This window comes from Danio rerio, chromosome 12 (genome assembly GCF_049306965.1).
Source record: "Danio rerio strain Tuebingen ecotype United States chromosome 12, GRCz12tu, whole genome shotgun sequence".
NCBI lineage: Eukaryota > Metazoa > Chordata > Actinopteri > Cypriniformes > Danionidae > Danio > Danio rerio.
Window position 1 is genome coordinate 48452300 of NC_133187.1, and position 19438 is coordinate 48471737.

Below are 19438 nucleotides of genomic sequence, written 5' to 3' on the forward strand. Positions count from 1 at the left end.
AAATGTTTAGAGTTGGTGTGACCAAAGTCTCTGCAAGAAGTCTATAGTCTTTGGTATGTGCCTTTGATGTACCCCTTGGCCACATTGTCCCCCGATAATGTCAACAGACTGGACTGTCTTAGCAACTGGCTAAATGTAAAGGAGGACTAAGCAAAATTGTTTCTACTTTATTATTAATGTTCTCAACTCGCAATACAACTTTACAATGAGTACAGTTGTTTGTATTCAATACTTTTTATTACTATAATTTTCCATTTTCCATATCTGCAATGCCTATATTATGGATTTTTTATTTATTTATTCTTTTTTTTTTTTTTTGTAGTCCACTTAAAATCCAGCATGGAAATCATTTTTGTTCATTATTGGCATTGTTCATTATTGTATTTCTGTAATAAATATGGCTTTTCACGATTAATCATAATTAATTACAAAAAAAAGTGATTAATTAGTTATTTTTTTAATAGATTGACAGCCCTAATTTTAAGATGACAACTTCTGTAGTTATCTCAACTTAAATCAATCAAAAAGATGCTGTAATTTTTTAGACCACTAACCACTAGTGCTATTGACCCGCCACCAAGTCTACATTTAATGTACTGCATTCAGATTAGTTTTACTTTCATTTTCTCTCAGTGTACAGTCGAGAGTAACACACATGCATTTTTAATTTTGTGACTGGTTTAAACATAAAAATATACTCTATTTTTGTAAATATTCAAGGGTCGTTTGGTCATTATCAGTTTTATAGCACTTGTATATTGTTGTACAAACACTTCATGGTTTACAGGTTATTCTGGTGGTGTAGCAAATATGACCAATTTGCTAATAATGTTAGTTGGGACAGATTAATACTTATTATGTCTATTATTTGTTGTATTTTGATAGCAGTTTAAACTCCCCCTTCAATATGTACAACAAGAAACAAAAAGCTAGAGTTTTGACTACATATACTCTGTGGAAGAACGACGCTTGACCATACACACAACAACCACATATATTTCAGCAGCTAATGTGTGACACGATAAACGTGCTAATTTGCATCATCACTGGTGATAGGTAATGCTTGAAATATAAACGTCATGTCTGTTGTTCTAAAATGAATTATGTCAGGTTTCCACTTTTTTCTTGATGTTAAAATGGCCCTCCTATGAATTGTCAGTCACTGAAATGGCCCCCCACCAAATTAAGTTTGAGACCTCTGCTTTAAAGCATTTCTACACAAATATTACTATATAAAAGTATGACAAAACACCATGACAACAAATGCTTTAACACTCAAAAACGTATTTAAAATGAGCTAAAACAACACAATTCATGAAATTTCCTTAGGACAACTTAATTATTTATGTTCAATTCACATACATTTGTTAGAAGTGTTAAGGAATTGTTTTGTGTTGGGACAACATGAATGAATTGTGTGGAGTTCTGCATTTTTTACAGTGAATGTTACTTCTTAAAACGTTAATTAGGCTTCAACCATTTTTGCTTAGTTATACAAAGTTTAACTTAATATGTTTACTCAGGTTAATCAAGAGATTAATTTATTTTTACAGTGTAAAATTTCATGCATAAAAGGCGTTATTTGTCATTGTGCTTATTTTGATTTATTTCTTATAAACATGTTTAAAACTTACTCGTGGTGATGCTGGATCCAGTGATTATTTTTGGACTTGTCAAAACCACCTGTGAAATGGTGTTGACATCTAAAATGAAAATAAAAAGAAGAAGTTATTAAAAAAACTTGTTTTTAAAATTATTTATTAATAATTAAAAATATATATTTAATGCCTTTAAAAAAAGAGGTATACGCTAGGGGTACCTGTGCAGTATCCTGAACACCAGTTGTGTGGATTCACAAGTTCATAGACGTAGTAATTTCCTGGACACGCTTTCACTCTGATGGGTTTTATCTTGTAACTACAGCAATCGCCCCAGTAAGGACTACCACAGACCTCTCTGGTCACCACACCATCCTGTATCTGAGGGTGAGGACCGTTAAGGGACAGACTGACATATGTGTTACAGGTGTATCCATTAGTACAGGTCTCTGGCATCGTGATGTCCATTCCATAGTAGAAAAGCCTGTACCAGCCACTCCAGATTAAATATTCATCACAAAAGTAATCCAAAGTTTCATTGTTGGCTCTCCAGGGGCGATCCATAGATGCATAGTTGTAGCAGGGGTCACTGCTGATGTTTTGGATAACAACTGTCATGGTGAAAAAGTACTGTTAAAACACTGTATTTACCCTAAAGAAAATCTAGAAATAAATCTAAGAAATGTGCTGTTATTGAGTGATATGGGAATGTGAAAAGTCTAGGGCAGGGGTCTCAAACTCGCGGCCCGTGGGCCATTTGCGGCCCTCAGTGCAATATTTTGTGGCCCGCGCCGACCGCTGTACACTGACAGAATCAGCGGAACGGGCAGAGAGAGCGCTCCCCGCTCCGCTGATTCTATCTGTACACAGCGGTCACTGGCATTCCCTGCCCGCTGTGTAAACAAAGGAGCGGGGATGCCGGTGAAGTCACCACGCACCCCGCCCCTTTGTTAGACGCAGTGACGGGCGGGAAGTGTTAGGAGGGAACTCGCGGGCCAGAACCAAGGTAAGCTGTTCCCGCCCCTGCCTGCCACTTAGCTACCTATCTGCAGCCTGCCACCTACCTAGCTACAGCCTGCATCATATATATATTATAGGTAGATACAGACTGGTACAGACTGATGTGACTGGAGTGGGGTGGGGGTGTTTTATTCATACATATATACGCCTTTTTTTTAGGTGAGGGAATGGAAGTTTTGAGTGAGTTCCCCCACTTTTTTCTGTGTGAGAAGTTATTCTCCACCTTGAACTTCAATAAGTCAAAGTACAGGTCTAGACTTAATGATGATCATCTTCAAGCCATACTGAGGGTCTCAACTGCTTCCGCTCTAAAGCCAAATGTGGTTCAGATTTGTGAGAAGAAGCGCTGTCAAGTCTCTGGCAGCAAGGAGAAGGCAAAAGATGCCATGTTCAGAAGAACTGTTCATAATCTTCACTCAATGTTCTATTAATGTTCAGGACACTTCATGTTCAGAAGAAATAATTAAAACTGTTAATAATGACATTTGAGGACTTTTTTTTTTGTGAAATCCCTTATGCGGCCCAGCCTCACCCAGACTTTGCCTCCTGCGGCCCCCAGGTAAATTGAGTTTGAGATCCCTGCTCTAGGGTTTATGGACTGCACACACTACTAATTCTAACTAATAAGGAAATTTTAAAGTAGCCATGAAACAGAGGTTAAGATTGTCCTTTTTCCCATATTATCACATCTAATTTAATCATGAAATAAAAAAAAAATGTAAGGCTTTGATTTTAATCATTGGGAATTGATTGGATTGTTGAAAGATGTGCCTTAAAATGGAGGAAGATTGATGAATGGACGGAAGCAGGGCAGAAAGGAGACACGCCCTGATAGCCCCTCCCGAAAGGCATTCCATGTGCCAAGAAGTGAAGAAAACTCATTTCAAAGGGACGGACAAGGTTATAATATTTGAAAAAAAAAGATTACGAGGGCAAATTATTTTAAATTATTTCTACAAGACAAATACTATGTAAATATAAAATAAATAATAAAAAAATTTATATTTCATTTAAATTTCAAGGCGTCTTTAACTTCATTAAGCAATTATTTGAAATATAGGTTATTTATGGCATATAAAAAGTAGACTTGGAAAAGAGTTAAAGGAACACTTCAATATTTTAGAAAAATTCAAATGTTTACATCTGTCCTAGAGTTAAACTGTTGACTTGAACTATTTTTGAAACCATTCAGCTAATGTCTTGTTGTAACGGGGTCACTTTTGGTTTGGATTAGCGTAATTCCTTGAGCATTTTGTTTATAAAAGAGTTTTCATATTTTTCCTTTTTAAAGCTTGAGGTCTGTAAAGTTACATCTTGAAATAACACTGATGAAAAAAAGTTACTGTTTTAGGGCAGTATTACTAATTATACTCTCATTGGTGTAATAGTCAAGAAAATCTGTTGCTGTAAAATACGTGCACTAGGTGAAGTGAGAATGAGCTGGTTTGCTGTCCCAACACCGATTGATTAAGTTAACTTAATTGCTTTCACAAAATAAAGTGGATTGAACAAAATAATTAAAATATCCCCCTCCCAAAAAAAAAAAAAAAACCCTGAAGAATTGCGTTGATTCATTCATTCATTTTCTTGTCGGCTTAGTCCCTTTATTGATCCGGGGTCGCCACAGCGGAATGAACCGCCAACTTATCCAGCAAGTTTTAAGCAGTGGATGCCCTTCCAGCTGCAACCCATCTCTGGGAAACATCCACACACACTCATTCACACACTCATACACTACGGACAATTTAACAATTCACCTGTACCGCATGTCTTTGGACTGTGGGGGATGCTGAAGCACCCGGGGGAAACCCACGTGAACGCAAGGAGAACATGCAAACTCCACACAGAAACGCCAACTGACCCAGCCAAGGTTTAAACCAGCGACCTTCTTGCTGTGAGACAGCACTACCTACTGCGCCGCTACGTTGATTCAGCTCTTTTTAAATAATTTGTTTAAACAAGCATCAAAAAATTAATTTTTGAGTGTATAAAAAATGTCAGAAGTAGAAGTTTTTGACAAATTAAAAGTCCCTATTTAAATCTTTTTACTTTGCACCATCTTTAAAACACTAGGTTCTATTCATCTGTTCTGTGAACAATGAATAATTATTGATTCAAAGTAAACTAATCATTTTGTATCCTTTATATGTTACACTCAAAAATGACTTTTGCTTCTTGCTCAAGCTACTTGTTCAAAGTGAGTTAAAACAACACAAATCTAAAGTTGTTTTTTGGACAACCTATTTGTTTTTGTTGAATAAATAAAAAATAAATACTATTGTGTTAAGGCAACGTGAAGGTGTTGTGAAACCCAGCATTTTGTGTGGAAGAATTGTGTGAAACGCAGCATTTTGTACAGTGTATGTGCTCAAGAACTACAGGCTCTCAAAAGTGTGAGAGGAAATAAATAAGAATAAAGGACAAATAGTTGGAAAGAGTTCAGTCGCCTCTGTTTATTGGTTTGGGTGTTTTTAAGGCGAACTCTGTACAAATGCTTGATTAACTGTTCAATGAACAAGCCAACATTAAGGTTATTAGTAGTTCTTAGAAACAATTCATTTATAAAATATATAATCTAAGGGCGTCACGGTGGCGCAGTGGGTAGCACAATCGCCTCACAGCAAGAAGGTCACTGGTTTGAGCCCCGGCTGGGTCAGTCGGCGTATCTGTGTAGAGTTTGCATGTTCTCCCTGTGCAGGCGTGGGTTTCCTCCGGGTGCTCTGGTTTCCCCCACAGTCCAAACACATGTGCTATAGGGGAATTGGGTAAGCTAAATTGGTCGTAGTGTATGTGTGTGAATGGAAATGTATGGGTGTTTTCCAGTGATGGGTAGAGACTGAAAGGGCATCCGCTGCGTAAAACATATGCTGGATAAGTTGGCTGTTTATTCCTCTGTGGCAATTAATAGATTAATAAAGGGACTAAGCCAAAAAGAAAATGAATGAATGAATGAATGAATGAATGAATGAATGAATGAATGAATGAATGAATGAATGAATGAATGAATGAATGAATATATAATCTAATGTTATGGATAAAACAACATACTGAAAAATAAGCAGAACACAAAATGCATAATGATCACTGCAAACTAAGTTGGGGTGTTATTTTTTTCTAATTTAAAAATAAAAAGAAGCAATAATAATATTAATTATTAAAATATATTTTTAAAAACTGTATGCTACGAGATGTAACCACAGATGCCTCGTCAAAGATTAAGACCGCTGTGGTCACTACACACATCTGTTTAAACGGGCTTAAGTAAATAATGTACAGGCTTACATTACACAGACACAATCAATAAACATGTGATGCTTGCCATCAACTATTTAAGGGCATTCCACGCTACGACGTTGAGGAAACTGTTTTTTGTCAAATTAGTTTCCTTCTTAATAAAGAATTAAATATCCTTTAAAATCTGTTCAACTCTGAGGTAAAACCATAGTGATTTCTAAAACAGTTTGATTCATTTGTTTTAAAAATAGATTGTTTCTGAATAAAGAATTTTCTTGTTTAGACAAGACTATGTTAAATTTTATAAGTATCTGATTTTATATAATAGTTTTTTTTTTTACATATTTGCATTACTTAACATTATTTTTTATGTTTATAGTTTAGATATAAAATTTGCACCTCCACTTTGCTGTGATCATTATGCAATGACCATTATGCATTGTTTTACTGTTATATGCATTATTATTATGCCAGAATGAGAGACTAGTTCCTAGCAATTTGTATTATTAAATAGAAACTTTTAATTTTCCATCAGTCGTATTACACAATGTAAATACAGAGAACTCAAGCTTTAAATAAGAAAAGGTATCAGATTTAATTAAATGAATTATGCTATGCGAAGCTAAAAGTGACCCCACTTGAACCTGAAATCAACTACATGGTTTTAAAAACGGTTCAAGTAAGTTTAACTCTAAGAGACTTTTAAAATTAGCCTTTTTCAAAAAATAAAAAATAAAATAAAATAAAGTGTGGCATGTTCAATTAAACCTGTACCTGCACAGTATGAAGGCTTGTAGAACAGAAATGATTCCATGGCTTCTGGCTTGACCAGTTCATAGACGTAATAATCTCCTGGACAGGCTTTGACTTGGATGGACTTGGATCTGTACCTTCCACACTGTTGCCATGTGCCTTCATTAGTTCCCAAAACATCACGGGTCACCACTCCATCTTCAAGTGTTGGATGAGAACCGTTGAGATACAGTGCAGTGTAACCACCACAGCTCATATAACTCACACACCACTCAGACATCTGGGCACTTTGTCCATTCAGATACAGCCGATACCAGCCGCTCCATTCAACAAGATTGTCGTCATGATCGTAGGAGTGCTGGTCTAGGTTTTGCTGGATGTCTCTCCAGTAGTCATCAATGATGTTATAATCGAAGCATGGATCAAAGCTGGAAGCTGTATTTTCTGACAGAATGTTGACACAAAAAGAATAACATATGATGATACTGTACTATCTAACAATTAGTATTATTAAGCAGATAACATGTTGGAATGACAAATCACCAAGGAAAGATTATATGCACCACCTTCCCCTACAACTACTGTTATACAATTGTGGGCCCACACTGAATCTGAGAACACAGAAGTCCACAGATTTGTGCCGATTTTTGAGCACACCATTTAATCTATGTATTTACTTATGAAATGTGTGTAAATATATGTGTAAAGATATTTTATCTTATTTCTGTCTTTCAGTGAATGTATTATATGAGACCAACTGTAGCATTGTTTAACAAACAAGTGGCTTTGATTGGATTTTGATTGGAAACCTTAAATATAAATGTTTTTTATGAGTTTTTTATTTTATTTTATTTTATTTGTTTATTATATTTTTCTATTTATTTTTATTAATTAATTAATTTATTATTCATTCATTCATTCATTTTCTTGTCGGCTTAATCCCTTTATTGATCCGGGCTCGCCACAGCGGAATGAACCACCAACTTATCCAGCAAGTTTTTACGCAGCGGATGCCCTTCCAGCCGCAACCCATCTCTGGGAAACATCCACTCACACATTCACACACACACACTCATACACTACGGACAATTTAGCCTACCCAATTCACCTGTACCGCATGTCTTTGGACTGTGGGGGAAATCGGAGCACCCGGAGGAAACCCATGCGAAGGCATGGAGAACATGCAAACTCCACACAGAAACACCAACTGAGCCGAGGTTCAAACCAGCGACCCAGCGACCTTCTTGTTGTGAGGCGACAGCACTACCTACTGCGCCACTGCCTCTCAATTATTTATTTATTTATTTATTTATTTATTTATTTATTTATTTATTTATTTATTTATTTATTTATTTATTTATTTATTTATTTATTTATTTATTTATTTATTTATTTATTCATTTATTTATTCATTTATTTATTAGGGTTTTTTATTTTTTTATTTTAATTTTTTATGGTTTTCAACTCCAGCTCTCTCAAAATCAATGAGCTCTATGCACAGCTAGTGTGAGACATGGCCTAAAGGGATTTGTAGTTCTTAACAGGATCTTTAGTTCACCAGCAATCTGTCAGGAAGGATCACTGGTGATCGCGACATCTTCTTGCTGAAATGTCCACCCTGAATTCATCTATAGTTTAAGTTAGGTATAAGCAGATCTAAGAGCCATCTCCAAATGGTAAACAGTCGTGAGCAGGAGGTGAGCTGTACAAACTTTCTTGGGCTCACATGACACAGTCTTAACCTATTGTTTTTATTCCTGTCAACACCTACTGCAACCCTAAAGTTACCCCTGAAAATAACATGTTTTGTTTTATTTATCTCTTACTTGTGCTAAAAGGGAGCAAGACCATACTTTACCTGTGGTTGTGATTGGTGGAGTAATGGACTCTATGAGTGAGATGGACTGGGTTGTTCTGGACACTGATGTGCTGGACTGATTTACTAGATATGATATTAAGAACATTTTTATTGCAATATCAGGAAAAAAGTTTGTGTTCTAGAATTATTTCTGGCTAATTTACAGAAGAGGCTGTACTCACCTATACAGAAAGCTCCACAAACTGCTGGCCTGACTAACTCATACACATAGTAATCTCCAGGACAGGCTTTGACTCTTATTGGGTGGGATGTGTAAGCACAGCAGCCGCTCCATGAAGAAACACAGATGTGACGGAGGACCACTCCATCTTCCAGCTGAGGGTGGGATTCATTGAGCCACAGTGGGTATAAAGTGCCACACATGCCTTCATTTACACATGATTCTGGCATCTGAGCACTCTGATTGTTGTTGAACAGCCTGTACCAGCCATTCCACAACACAGCGTAGTCACAAATTACATTGTACTGATTATTACTATAGTAAAAGCTATCTGTGGATCTCAAAGGTTCATCCAGGCTAGTATAGTTGTAGCAGGGGTCGACACTTGGGGTGGTGAAAGGTACTGTCATAAAAAGCAGAAAGAGAGTATTATAAACTGCAGGTTATTCATGATAAAAATAATAATATATATATATATATATATATATATATATATATATATATATATATATATATATATATATATATATATATATATATATATATATATATTAGTGCTGTCAATCGATTAAAAAGAATAACTAATTAATCAAACTTTTTATTTTTTTTAATTAATCGCGATTAGAGCCGGTGGCTAGAGCCACTGCCTGTCTGCCCTCATTGGCTGAGGTGCCCCTCTCAGGAGGCACTTGCTCTTCACTTTGCGATAACATTGAGAACCTGCCCCTGTAAGGGTCTCTGCTCTGTGTACGGGCCTGACACAGACACACAGACAGACAGACAGACACACACACACAATGCGTGCAATGACGGCAGCCAGAGCAACTTCCTTTAGATTGAATAGGCATGATCGCGTTCATCAAATTTGCTTAAGCGTTCTAAAGTATTACTGTATTTCACAAGGATTCTGACACAACAACGCGAAGCAGACGCTTTCGTTGCGTTTAAGGAGGAAACAGGTCAAACTTAATAAAAAATTGGAGGGCGCATGCAGAAAGGCAGAGGATTCATCGTGACTTCATCTGACACTTTCTGAGTACATTTACATAAGACACCAATACTCCGATTTTAAAATGATTAAGATAATACTCTTATTAAGAGTCTACCATGTAATCAGCGATTTTTGATTACCTTAAAGGACCACCGAGTCATTAATTATTCACTCCCCTGTTTATTTTTATTCCACAAATTTCTGTTTAACTGAGATTTTTTCAACGCATTTGTAAAGATAATAATTTTACTAACCCACACCTCCTTCACCACCCGCGTCCTCAGTTATGTCCGCGACACCTCCCTTACCACCTGCGTCCTCAGTTATGTCCGCGACACCTCCCTTACCACCCGCATCCTGTTATGTCCGCGACACCTCCCTTACCACCTGCGTCCTCAGTTATGTCCGCGACACCTCCCTTACCACCCGCATCCTGTTATGTCCGCGACACCTCCCTTACCACCTGCGTCCTCAGTTATGTCCGCGACACCTCCCTTACCACCCGCATCCTGTTATGTCCGCGACACCTCCCTTACCACCTGAGTCCTCAGTTATGTCCGTGACACCTCCCTTACCACCCGCGTCCTCAGTTGTGTCCATGACACCTCCTTCACCCCCCCGCGTCCTCAGTTATGTCCGCGACACCTCCCTCACCACCCGCGTCCTCAGTTATGTCCGCGACACCACCTTCAACACCCGCGTCCTCAGTTATGTCCGCGACACCTCCCTTACCACCTGCGTCCTCAGTTATGTCCGCGACACCTCCCTTACCACCTGCGTCCTCAGTTATGTCCGCGACACCTCCCTTACCACCTGCGTCCTCAGTTATGTCCGCGACACCTCCCTTACCACCTGCGTCCTCAGTTATGTCCGCGACACCTCCCTTACCACCTGCGTCCTCAGTTATGTCCGCGACACCTCCCTTACCACCTGCGTCCTCAGTTATGTCCGCGACACCTTCCTTACCACCTGCGTCCTCAGTTATGTCCGAGACACCTCCCTTACCACCCGCATCCTGTTATGTCCGCGACACCTCCCTTACCACCTGCGTCCTCAGTTATGTCCGTGACACCTCCCTTACCACCCGCATCCTGTTATGTCCGCGACACCTCCCTTACCACCTGCGTCCTCAGTTATGTCCGTGACACCTCCCTTACCACCTGCGTCCTCAGTTGTGTCCATGACACCTCCTTCACCCCCCCGCGTCCTCAGTTATGTCCGCGACACCTCCCTCACCACCCGCGTCCTCAGTTATGTCCGCGACACCTCCCTCACCACCCGCGTCCTCAGTTATGTCCGCGACACCTCCCTCACCACCCGCGTCCTCAGATATATTCGCGCATAGATGCTAGAGAGGGCGGCGTCAGCGACACCTCCATCAGCACCCGCGCGTCCTCAGTTATATCCGTGCATAGGGCGGCAGAATAGAGGTCCGCGACACCTAACTTCATTTTCATAACCGGTCACTTTCGTTTTCACATTGGGTTTGAGGGCAGCGTGATCGTCCTCTGCCTAGAGCGGCAGCTCAGCTTGCTCCTGCCCTGCTAATAACTGATTTATTTTATCTTTGCCCTAATGACGGTATATAATATTTGACTAGATATTCTTGAAGACACTTCTATACAGTTTAAAGTGACATCTAAAGGCTTAACTAGGTTAATCAGGCTAACTAGGCAGGTTAGAGGTAATTAGGCAAGTTATTGTATAACGATGGTTTGTTATGTAGACTATAGGAAAAAATATAGCTTAAAGGGGCTAATAATATTGACCTTAAAATGGTGTTAAAAAATTAAAAACTTTTTTTATTCTAGCTGAAATAAAACAAATAAGACTTTCTCCAAAAGAAAAAAAATATTATCAGACATACTGTGAACATTTCCAAGTACTATTTATGATAAGGAATAATTAATATACCTGCACAATATACAGGAGCTGGGATTGAAACTGTTGGCCTGGTTAACTTGTAGACATAATAATCTCCGGGACAAGCTTTGACTTGGATTGGGTCAGATCTGTAGCGACTGCACTGATCATCACGGGAGCCAAAAACTTCTCGAGTAACAACTCCATCTTCCAGTCGAGGATGAGATCCACCAAGCCACAGAGAAGTAAATCCTCCACAGTTCATATAAGGGGCACACCAATCTGGCATCTGAGAACTTGATCCATTAATGAAGAGTCTGTACCAGCCGTCCCATTCTACAACATTGTCATCGTGGCCATTTACATGGCTGTATATATCCCAGTAACTGCCTGTGCTTCTCCAGTAGTCGTCTAGTATGTTGTAGTTACTGCATGGCTCATTATCTATGTTAATAAAACATCAGCATAAACAGGTAATATTTCAGAGCTTCACAACACTGTAAAAACTATTACACTGTAAATTGCCTTCATTTTTATTAGATTAATCAAATTGACTTTTGAAGTTTTTTCAACTTATATCAATCAACTATATGCTATACACTTTTTATGCGTGTATATACGTATTTAACAACACACTTTACATGGCAATTTGCACATAACAGCTGCACATATAATGTTGTACATAGTAACATACCTGTACATACACTTGTCAATTTGGATATTTGCATTCACTACTTGCTTATATTTTTAAAATACATTTATTATCTGTTTTTGTCCTGTCTCTGCAATTCTGTTGCACTTACAATCTCTGTCATAAAATCAGATTCCTTGAATGTGTGAACATACCTCCCAACAAAGCTCTTTCTGATTCTGATTTAAAGAAGGTATTCTGAAAAAATGCTGGTAATCTATAACCATTTGTTTTTTCCTACCATGGAAGTCAGATTTCAAACATTCTTCTAAATATCTTCTTTTGTGTTCAGAAGAAGGAACAAAAGAAAGAAACTCATAAAGAGTTCCGATTTTTCCACACAACATGTGTACTACATGTGTACTGTAAAAACATTATTTTATGACAACAAATGTTTTATGTTACTTATTAATAAATGAACCAGGTTTCAATCTTTTTTGTCTATTTATGCAAAGTTTAACTTGATATTTGTATTTATTTTTCGATTGATGTAAGTTGAGTTAACGAAAAGTTAAGTTGATTCAACTAAAAATTGAGGCAGTAAGTTTTTCTACAGTGTAAAAGTGCTTATGTTTCTTTTATTTCCTTAAAACATTTTTCAGATATATTTAAAACTTACTCATGGTGATGCTGGAGTCAGTGATTGTTTGTGGACTTACAGTCAAAGTTAGCTGTGAAATAGTGCTGACATCTAAAACAAAGAAAAGGTTAAAAAATATTCCTCAATTAAAATAATTTAAAAAGTATTTAACGACTTTTTAAAAATGGTTGGTGGGGGCTACCTATGCAGTATCCTGAACACGAGAAGTGTGGATTTACAAGTTCATAGACATAATAATTTCCTGGACACGCTTTCACTCTGATGGGGTTTATCTTGTAATTACAGCAGCTGCTCAAGTCATAAGTAGCACAGACCTCTCTGGTCACCACTCCATCCTCTATCTGAGGGTGAGGACCATTCAGTACCAGACTCACATATGCGTTACAACCAACACCAGCAGCACAGGTCTCGGGCATCTGGATGTTCATTCCATAGTAGAAAAGCCTGTACCAGCCACTCCAGGTGAAAGATTCATCACACAAGTAATCTCTAGTTTCATTGTTGGCTCTCCAGGGGCGATCCATAGATGCATAGTTGTAGCAGGGGTCACCGCTGATGTTTGGAAAAGCAACTGTCATGATGTAAAAGTACAGTTAACATAATACACTAAAGAAATTTTTTAGTATTACATACATGAATTACTTATATAATGATAATTAAAGGCTTAGTTAACCCAAAAATGAAATTTCTGTTCATAATTAATAACTCTTATTTCATTCTGATCCTCCAAGACCTTCATTTATCGTTAAAACACAAAATAAGGTGTCTAGATAAAATCTGATAACTCTCTGACCCTTCGTAGATTGTAACATTTATGAGAGGGTAAGTCCAGAAAAAGGACCAAAAAGAGTGTTGAAACTGTCCACGTGACTTCAGTGGTTCATCTGTGATCTACAAAGCTTCAAAAACACGTTGTGCTACTCTGTGCTGACTTTAATGGCAATACATTGCACTGCCTATAGTAAACACACACTCTCAACTGACACAGGAGAGAAGACATTGGCAAACAGTTGTTTTACAGTGAGAGCAAATCTCTCTCCTCCAGCTCTTCCGTGGGACCCTTGCACTTCCCGGATCAGCACACCCACTCTGCGCTGCCCCACTGCTGGTACATCAGCAATTGTAGCGATGAGTCCATTAGCGAGAGCTCTGCCTGCCTGGTTAGTGCGGGCCAGCCATTCGCGGTGGCTCATACGCACAATCAGACTCGGCTATGCGATTCAGTTCGCGAAACGGCTCCCCAAGTACACGGGTGTGTATTCACCAGGGTCAGTCCCCTGTCCGCCCCTGTCTTGTGAGAGGAGATTGCTGTCCTATTGGCGAAGGATGCAATCGAGCTGCTCCCTCCAGCCGAGATGGAGAGCGGGTTTCACAGCCCGCACTTCATCGTGCCTAAAAGAGCGGTGGGTCACGACCAATCCTAGATCTCCGCGTTTTGAACCACTGTCTGCACAAGCTGCCGTTCAGAATGCTCACGCAGAAGCGCATCCTCTGGTGCGTTCGTCCTCTGGGCTGGTCTGCAGCATTAGACCTGAAGGACGCGTATTTCCATGTCTCCACTCTTCCTCACCACCGTCAGTTTCTGCGGTTTGCGTTTGAAGGTCGAGCTTGGCAATACAAAGTCCTCCCCTTCGGGCTCTCTCTGTCTCCGCGGGTCCTCACCAAGCTCGCGGAGGGTACCTTAGCGTCCTTTGGCTCGCGGGCATCCGCATACTCAATTATCTCAACGACTGGCTGATTTTTTTGCCCACTCTCGGAGCAAGTGCTCCGGCACTTCCACCTGTTGGGGTTTCAGGTCAACCGAGAAAAGAGCAAACTCACCCCCTCGCATAGGAGCTCTTCTCTCGGCCTTCTCGCGCAGTTACTGTGCAAAATCAGGGAGGATGTGGAACAGGTTGCTGGTTGCGCCCCTCTGGCCCAACCGGACCTGGATGTCAGAGCTCTCCCTCCTCTCGATGGCCCTCCCCTGGCAGTTCCCTTTAAGAGAGCACTTACTCTCTCAGGAACAGGACACCATCTGGCACCCTCGCCGATCTTTGGAACCTCCACAGTGGTCCTTAGAAGCGAGGAAGACTTAGGTAACCTACCGATTACGGCGTTTAATACCGTCACTCAGACTAGAGCCCCCTACCCGAGTGCGCCTATGCCCTGAAGTGGAGTCTAGTCACTGAATGGTGCGTCTCTCGCAGAGAAGACCCCCGTAACTTGCCAGATCAGCGTTGTGCTTTCTTTACGCCAAGAGAAGCTGGAGAGCAGGCTGTCGCCCTCCACTCTCAAGGTTATGTGGCTGCCATCTCCGCTCTCATGATGCGGTGGTTGGCAGCACCGTGGGAACACATAACCTCATCATCCGGTTCCTCAGGGGCGCTAGGCGAATTAATCCACCCCGCCCCCTCTCATGCCCTCTTAGGATCTCGCCCTCGTTCTCACGAGCACGCGTCAAATCCCTTCGATACTCGACTCAGTATCTTTATCTTTCCAGGTTGGGGACCTGGAGGCATTTTTCGGTCCGTGACTCGTGCCTGTAATTGGGCTGGCCTACTCTCACGTTCCTGAGACCCCGCCCGCTATATGTGTCCAAGGTTCCTACCACTCCGTGAGCCGAGGTGAGCCGTGTCCCCTGAGACTGCGTGCGCACTCCACTCGGAGTGTTGCATCCTCTTGGGCGCGTGCATGCGGCGCGTCTCTAACAGACATCTGTAGAGCTGCGGGCTGGGCGACACCCAACACATTTGCAAGTTTTTACAATCTGCGAGTGGAGCCGGTTTCCTCAAGGGTATTAGGTAACACTTGGTGAATGAGGAAACAACTCGGTGAAGGTGTTGAAACACGATTGCTGCGCCATTCTCCCTAACACGGAGATACGTGCGCCTTTTTATCTGTCAGTAAAGTTCCCCATCAGGTGAGCACTGCAGATTCCTCCTGGTCAGCCCGCGTTTTGGGTATAGGTACCCACTATGCGTGATCCTCACTAGGCAATCCCATATGCTTATTCTGCCACGGTTCAGTCCCCCCTTTCGGGCGGATCTGTGTCTTCCCTCTCCGCTAACCACCTTTTATTATGCGTACTCCCCTCCTTAGGGGTAGTACATATGTACCTGCCATCATATCTCCCCACTGGGTAGCAGATGGCCTCCGCAGCGTCCTCCCTATCGGGACTGCATGCTTCCCAACGTACTGTCGTATTTTCCTAGAATTATCTAGACGCTTGCGACTTCCCAAAAAAATATCTAAATCCGTAAAACTTCTGTTGAAGTGGGATAAGTAAGGGCCAGGGACACGTTGGAGGACCGCGCCTCCCATGATGTAGGAGCGTTCACGCTTGCTTGACTATCCTCTCATCGGAGGCGTTGGTAAGGTGCAGTCATTATGGCGCTTTCCATTCTTCTCCCATTCGTGGATGTTCTTAAATCAAATCCACCAATAGCATTGGAGTTCCCCACCCGAAGGGGAACGCTCTGATTACTAAAGTAACCCTCATTCCCCGAGGAGGGGAACGGAAATGCTATTTACCATCGCCGTAATGACTGTCCCTTAGCTGTTAGTTCAAGTCTCTTCAGCTTAAAAGGATAGCGAATGCTTGCTCCACCTGTGCTTGTGTGCTGAGATAATTGGCAATGAAGCACATGTGCGCAAGCTTACGCTGCCAATTCATTGGCATTCATTGGACCGTTCCATATCCTTTCAGACAAGTGGCTTCTGAACCGAATCCTCCCATTCGTGGATTTTCTAAGATCAAATCCACCAATAGCATTTCCGTTCCCCTCCTCGGGGTTTTCTTCTGTTTATCTTATTTAAATATGTTAGGACTAAGAGTGAGGCAAACGATGGCAAACTTTTCAGTTTTGTATGAGCAATACTTTTTGTTGATATATATATTGAACAGAGCAAGGGGGGCTAATTTATATCTTTATGTCTTGTTTTCTTGTGGAGAAAGTCTTATTTGTTTTATTTCGGCTAGACTAAAACCGGTTTATAAATATATATATATATATATATATATATATATATATATATATATATATATATATATATATATATATATATATATATATATATATATATATATTATATATATATATATATATATATATGTATTAAATGTTATGTTTCATGTTGATTTGACAGTATATCTGCACATGCTGTATGTTGCTGGTAAATAATGTCATTTTCTGCCAGTTTCATATCATTCACTCTGCTCTGACCAGCAGGTGAAGCCAGTGTAACGGTTCTGCTGTCAATCATAGATCATCCCACCTGTGACTCCGCCCATTTCTCCTGTTGCTTATTAAAGGTGAAGTAGGTGATTGTCTTCAGAAACAAGTGTTGTTGTGCTGGTTGAAAGTCTCTTCACATTTCAATAGTGTTTAAAGTAAATGATCTAAATGTGTTTGTATGTATTTCCTGGTTAAGGCAGAAGACTTTGGCTGAAGATTTTGGCAGGTCGCCTACTGCATTATTAACATCTCATTATTTCATCTCATTATCTCATTATATTTATGCCACTTGCATATACAGTTGAAGTCAGAAGTCATAATTATTAGCTCCCCTTTGACTTTTTTTTCTTCCCAGTTTTTTTTTTACTTCCCAAATTATGTTTAACAGAGCTCAGAAATTTTCTCATTATGTCTGATAATATTTTTTTCTTTTTCAGCTAGAATAAAAGCAGTTTTTAATTTTTTAAACACCATTTAAGGTCAATATTTCTTAGCCCCTTTAAGCTATATTTTTTGTAGTCTACAAAACAAGCCATTGTTATACAATAACTTGCTTAATTACCCTAACCTGCCTAGTTAACCTAATTAACCTAGTTAAGCCTCTTAATGTCACTTTAAGCTGTATAGAAGTGTCTTGAAGAATATCTAGTTAAATATTATTTACTGTCATCATGGCAAAGATAAAATAAACCAGTTATTAGAAATGAGTTATTAACACTATTATGATAAGAAATGTGTTGAGAAATCTTCTCTCCGTTAAAAATAAAAAATAAATAAATAAATAAACAGGGGGGCTAATAACTCTGACTGTACATTTCTGCATTCTTCAGATTCCAACCAGATCGTGCCATCTGGTTGACTTTTTTTAAATGTATATTTTTAGCTTGACAAACAAACATCACTTCAACTCTATTAAGGTTTAGAACAATGGTCCATTAGTTAATGTTAGGAAGTTTATTTACTAACAATAAGTACCAGTAATACTGTAAAGCATTTATTAACAATAGTTCAACATTAGATAATGCATTATTATAATCCAAAGTTGTGCATGTTAACATTAATTAATGCACTGAGTTATTATGAACTAACCTGAACTAATGTTATTTCACTTAAATAGCATTAACCAATTATTACTAATTGTCTGTTTATGTAGTAAATACATTAACTAACATTAACTGATTGACAATTATTTTACTTTTATTAAGTGTTACTAGGTCTTGCATTTTTACAGACATTCTGGCTTTATGCTTGACTAAAAGTGCATTTAATTACTTGACGTAAGAACTATATATATATATATATATATATATATATATATATATATATATATATATATATATATATATATATATATATATATATATTTTTTTTTTTTTTTTTAGGAAGTGTATTTACTAACAATAAGTGTATATATATACATATATATATATATATATATATATATATGTGTGTGTGTGTGTGTGTGTGTGTGTGTGTGTGTGTGTGTGTGTGTGTGTGTGTGTGTGTGTGTGTGTGTGTGTGTGTGTGTGTGTGTGTGTGTGTGTGTGTGTGTGTGCAATAAATACTTTTCTTTAGTTTATATTGCAGCATATAAATTGCCATTTATATGTTTGCTGGTGATGAGGAAACATACATAAAAAGAGGACAGTATCTCTTCCTTAACAGAATACTAGTTCACAATATTTTACTATTTAGTTAAACTTCCAAATAAAACAGACAGCTCAGCTAAAATTAAATGCACGTCTCATTTAACCATCTCTGTCTGTTTTTTAATCCAACCTAAAAACTTTACAGTTTAACAAAGCTTTTACTGTATGAATGGGTTTTGCTTTGCTGGCTTTTGAGCAGATAAATATGTTTATTTTCTTTTATTCTGTATTTTCTAACTTGTTTTCGTCTTTCACTTACATTAGTTGTCTGAGGTTTTAGGTTATTGTGAAGCACATTGGTCAACTTGAGTAGTTTTTAATTGTGTAGATGAATAATCTGTCATTGTCAGTGTCATTAGTATTATAAGAAACATTTCATTCTAAAAGTCTTACCATGAATCAGGAGAAGCGGCACAAACAGTGAGATGAAAAACCTCATTGTGAGGAATGACACCTGCCCACACAGACAACATGAGAACATGCATATAGATGAAATACATTGATTTGTTAGAATTTTTTTATTAATATTTGCAAAAACATTTTGAATTATGATATTCACTGATAAATAAAATGATAATTTTTACTAAGTAATTTAAATCCATTAAAAGCAGAAGAGTCTTTAAAGTGTAAGTATATCAGAAGTATCTTTACCTGAAGTCAGAGCAAAACTCAGATTGGCAGATTCAACACAGAGATGATGATGCTCAACTGCAAACCTCATGATCACGATCAGGGGCTTTATTAATACCCGTGGGTGGACCTTTACTGGAACTGTACAATTT

General features: G+C 38.9%; 1 protein-coding gene across 3 annotated transcripts in view; it reads right to left on the minus strand.

Moving 5' to 3' along the window:
* Window positions 1–19111, minus strand: part of LOC137496864 (pancreatic secretory granule membrane major glycoprotein GP2-like) — a 29022-nt gene extending 9911 nt beyond the window's left edge. The window contains exons 1-5 of one of the 3 annotated variants that reach the window (XM_073918934.1): window positions 19029–19111; window positions 6627–7049; window positions 2089–2209; window positions 1820–2007; window positions 1635–1703 (exon numbers count right to left, since the gene is read on the minus strand). In XM_073918934.1, coding sequence (XP_073775035.1) covers window positions 1635–1703; window positions 1820–2007; window positions 2089–2209; window positions 6627–6885 — 637 coding nt within the window. In that variant the 5' untranslated portion in view covers window positions 6886–7049; window positions 19029–19111. Of the gene's footprint in view, window positions 1–1634; window positions 1704–1819; window positions 2210–6626; window positions 7050–8463; window positions 8548–8641; window positions 9048–11549; window positions 11943–12808; window positions 12881–12971; window positions 13297–19028 lie in introns of those variants that run through there. The other 2 variants (XM_073918935.1, XM_073918933.1) reach the window with 2 other exon arrangements.
* Between the last annotated feature and the right edge of the window lie 327 nt (window positions 19112–19438).